The 4,402-nt window shown below is 49.4% G+C and overlaps 1 protein-coding gene across 1 annotated transcript; it reads left to right on the forward strand.

Moving 5' to 3' along the window:
• Positions 1–928: 928 nt before the first annotated feature.
• Positions 929–4,402, forward strand: LOC310668242 (caveolin-2-like). The gene is made up of 3 exons (XM_083421267.1): positions 929–1,406; positions 1,737–1,924; positions 3,408–4,402. The coding sequence occupies exons 1-3, from the start codon at positions 1,254–1,256 to the stop codon at positions 3,556–3,558; spliced, it is 492 nt and encodes a 163-aa protein (XP_083277393.1). The 5' UTR covers positions 929–1,253; the 3' UTR covers positions 3,559–4,402.

The following is a 4,402-nucleotide window of genomic DNA, read 5'->3' on the forward strand; positions in this document are numbered from 1 at the left end:
GGTTTCAAATTACAAGAAAGGCGATTCCAGCTAAACACCAGGAAGAGCTTTCTGGTGGTAAAAGCTGTTCAACCGTGGAATGGACTCCCTCATAAGGTCGTGGACTCTCCTACCTTGGAAGTGTTTCAGCAGATGTTAGATCTGCCATAGATGCTTTAGTTGAGATTCCCACACTGCATGCGGTTGGACTAGATGACCCTCGGGAACCCTTCCAACTCTACAAATCATAGAATCATGAAATCAGAGAATTGTAGAGTTGGAAGAGATCCCAAGGGTCATTTAGTCCAACCCCCTCCACTGCAGGAATCTTTTGCCCAGTGTGGGGCTTGAACCCATGACCTTGAGATTGAAAGTCTCACGCTCTACTGACTGAACTATCCTATGAGAATGAGAATTCTCTGACTGTGTGGACCTTGAATCGGGAAGCCCTCTGTGAGTCCAATACAACCTGTGGGTTTGGGGAAAGCAATGCAGTTCGTCATCAGCTTTATTTGGGTTTCCCAGAACCCAGCAGAAGCCTTGAAAATGCCAGCATTTTATCCCAGAACTACAGAACCCAAGGAAAGCTTCAGATGCCACAAAATACCTCTAATTCCTGCAGTTTTGGTCCCACGAGTGTGAAAGTTGGCAAGATTGTGCACGGTGTGCTCTCTTGACCTGTTGAATGGTAGCTCAGAGCCACTAGATGGTGCCCTGCTTCTACCAGTCCCATTTAGCTGCCATTGGTATACACCCTGTTTAGTTCACCTGGCTCTGAGCCCTGCTGCTGCGACCCACTGCACCCCATTCTTCTCCCAGTTCCAAGAATACCCTGTGCTTGCATATATTTAGCTGGGCCGCCATTCCCCGTTTCCGCTCCTCAGCAAAGGAACTCTGGGACGGTGGCATATTTATACCCCTTGTCCCAGTGCATCTCGCTCGCCCCATGGCTGCAAATACCAGGCGGGGGCGTGCAACTGCTGAGATCCTCCCTCCTCGACTCCCCTCGCCCTCCAATCTATGTTGGCCAAGGCTGAGAATAGAACTGGAGTCAAGTTCCTGCACACAGATGGAGAGAAATACTGTGCAAGTGAAGAGTGGACAGGCAGGTTAAATAAGAACAGACAAGGCAGTTTCAGTAAAACACAAAGCCTATGCAACAAAAGGAAGTGTTAGGGGCAGAATTATAAAGAGGTGCTTGACAGCGTTACTGGATCCCCACTTCTGAGAGAGCAGCAGCGCCTGTGAGTGCTGATCTTCTCCCTCCTCGCAGGATGATCAATAACGATTATCTGATTGAGTGCAAGTTGGATCCAGAAGACCCTCATTTGCAGGATCCGGGATCTCCCATGTTCCTGCAGTCCGCTATCAACACACCACCCAAAGCAGATCCTCGGGACCCGCGTGGGATCAACCAGCACCTGAAGGTAACAAAGGGAGCTTACCTGCCTGATTTGGGGTGGGGATGCCTAAATTCTGACTTCCTAAAATCTAAGGGTGCAGCTCTCTCCTACCCACCCAAGGTGGGAGGTGTATCCTTGTTCACCCCCAAACTCCTCCCAGCCCTTCACCTGCAGCACAACCGATTCTTCTCCACCCCCTTTGCTGATTGCTGCTCCTTACATGCCCCAGAACCACACAGAAGGAGACGGCCTTCTGGGTCCTCCTGGTCCCAAGATGCTTTGCTCTGCCTCACAACATTCTCTCTCTTCGCTGGAGAATCTTCAGTGACCAGATTCCCTTGTTCTTCCCGGCAGCTGGAATTCTCCGACATTCTTGCTGAACCTTCCTCGTTTCGCAGCTTTGACCGGGTTTGGACCTGGAGTGACATCGTCTTTGAGAGTTCGCGCCTCTGGTGCTACCGCATCATCTCGCTGCTGTGTGCTGTGCCCGTCTCCCTGTTCTCGGGCTTTCTTTTTGCCTGCCTAGGCTGCCTGCACATCTGGTGAGGGTCTGCCCCCTTTGCTCTGCCTCCTCTTGCCCCTTGGCTCTGCCAAGGCCCTTGGCTCACGACCAGCCTCTTGCTTCCAGTTGGTTGCATATTCACTGACCATTAGCAAGGCTAATTCTAGTGGTTACCTGGGGAAACTACCAACAGGAGAAAGCTGTGTTACTCTAACACAGACTTTGCCAAGCTCTAGGCCTTAGGACTACAACTCCCATCAGCCTCATGGCTGGCTTGGGCTGATAGGGGTTGTAGTCCAAAATGTCTGGAGGGCACCAGGTGGGCAGAGGCTCTTCTAGCACTTTGACTTGACTTGTCCTGTAGTTTTGTGGGTGCTTCAGGGAGTGGACTAATAATGGCAAACAAATCTCTTAAAAGACACTTTGCCAAACACTTATCCCAGAGGAAGTTGGTGTTAAAGTATGTGTCGCAACCCACATGCATGTCCAGCACTCACGTGTATTCGTACACACACCAGTGAGAGGTTTGGGGTCTTCATTTGTGTGCAGGCGAAGTGAGTTTGTTGCACAAGACTGCCAAATCCACTTTTAATTGCACAACCTGAATTTGCCAGGATGTGACTGAATCTGATCTGCAAAATAGCAATACAGTGGTACCTCGGGTTACATACGCTTCAGGTTACAGACTCCGCTAACCCAGAAATAGTGCTTCCGGTTAAGAACTTTGCTTCAGGATGAGAACAGAAATCGTGTGGCAGCGGCGCAGCAGCAGCAAGAGGCCCCATTAGCTAAAGTGGTGCTTCAGATTAAGAACAGTTTCAGCTTAAGAACGGACCTCCGGAACGAATTCAGTACTTAACCCAAGGTACCACTGTACACTAGATCTGGAAGCACCTACTGTTTGTGTGATGTCCTTGTTCTGCTAGTTGGGGGAGCAGATAAGTACTGTCTGCCTAACACTGATATGAGGAATGGAGGAATCGGAAGACAGAAATGCTAAATAAATTGGTCACTTGGTGGGACCCAGGAAAAGAAGGACATGAACCAGAAAGGAGCCTTCCTTCTTTCAAAAAGTTGGAAGAATGGTAGGCATCTTCTGGAGGTGTCTGAGGCTGCACACAGGGTTGTATCCAGTGCTAGGCCTACACAAAGTAGACCCACTGAAAGTCATGGACCTAAGTTAGCCATGTCCACGCATTTCTACTCTTTTTTACTATTCTTTTAAAAAAAATTATTTATTTGAAAATGTGTATTTTAAATCTAGATCAAGATTATCAATATCGCTTACAAAGAGAACCATAAAACAAATATAAAACATTTCTACTCTGAGTAGGACTAGTGTTGGCTACAACCCCTGGTCTCTGGGTTGCAGGTTGCCTGCCTGCAGTCGAAGACATTCTTACTAACAATGCTGTAGGTGAGTATATATTGGCCCTTAGGTTGCCTAACTGGAGTCTCAATGTTGGGTGCTGTGTTGCTTCCTGGAGGCTGCCAGCCACATCTCTCCCCTCTTCCTCTCTCAGGTGTGTGATGCCCTGTATCCAGCTCTGCACAATGGCAATGCCTCCGGTTCGCACCCTCTGGGCCAGCATCCTGGATGTTGTGGTGGCCCCACTTTTCACCAGTCTGGGCCGCTGCTGCAGCGCCATCTACCTCACCGTTACTCAGAAGTGACACAGAGACGCCGCCTCCGCCCTCCAAGACCCACGTGCCAAAGACTTTCCTTCCCATTTCACTCAGATCCACCAAACAGGCTGAATTTCACAGCAGAGAGTGGAACTCACAGGGAGCTTTTAGCCTTGGGTCAGAAAAGGGGAATTGTGGGTGAGGGAGCAGGTCAGAGGGAAGGAAAACAAGGAGGCCAGAGGACGAGGGGAACGGTGCTTCAGAGAGAAGTCTCAAAATGAAACATCCCTATTCTATTCTCTTATTGTCCAGACCTGCAGAAGGAATTCCACATTATTCTAGGAGTGGGCTCTCCATAGTCCTCCCTGCGATCCTTGGATGAAGGGTGGTCTACATTTTTTAATAATAATAATAATAATAATAATAATAATAATAATAATAATAGATGAGGAACTTTCAAAACTACCCTCCTCCGTCCCTGAGATTCTAGCTGGCTCATCTGCCGGTTAGTATCTCAGAGACAAGGATGGGAATCCACCTGGCTTTGCACACAAGACGGTCTCCGGCTACTGGCCATGCTGTCTGGGGCTGATGGGAGCTGAAGTCCAGCCATCTCTGGCCTAACCCTGACTGACAGCCCACATAAGAATCTCCTCCAGGAAAAGTAACGCTGGGATTAGCCTTCTGACATTTTGCATGGGGGGGGGGCGGCAGGAGGGGGACTAGGGCAACTCCAGACCCAGCGCTGGGCTCTGGGAGAAGATATGTTCATTTCTGTGGGAGGCAGCCCCCGCTCCCTCCAGCCCCTCCTCCCACAGCAATCACTGAAATGTAAAGCTCTGTCGTCGTCTCCCCCTTTATTTAATAAAACAAAAAAGTTGATTTGCTTCCC

The sequence above is a fragment of the Podarcis tiliguerta genome (assembly GCF_965153285.1).
Source record: "Podarcis tiliguerta genome assembly, chromosome: 17".
NCBI lineage: Eukaryota > Metazoa > Chordata > Lepidosauria > Squamata > Lacertidae > Podarcis > Podarcis tiliguerta.

Coding starts and splice junctions, on each gene's coding strand:
- LOC310668242 (XM_083421267.1), top strand. CDS start 1,254: ATGATCAATAACGATTATCTGATTGAGTGCAAGTTGGATCCAGAAGAC. Junction 1,407..1,736: donor GGATCAACCAGCACCTGAAG/GTAACAAAGGGA, acceptor TCTTCCCGGCAG/CTGGAATTCTCCGACATTCT. Junction 1,925..3,407: donor CTAGGCTGCCTGCACATCTG/GTGAGGGTCTGC, acceptor TTCCTCTCTCAG/GTGTGTGATGCCCTGTATCC.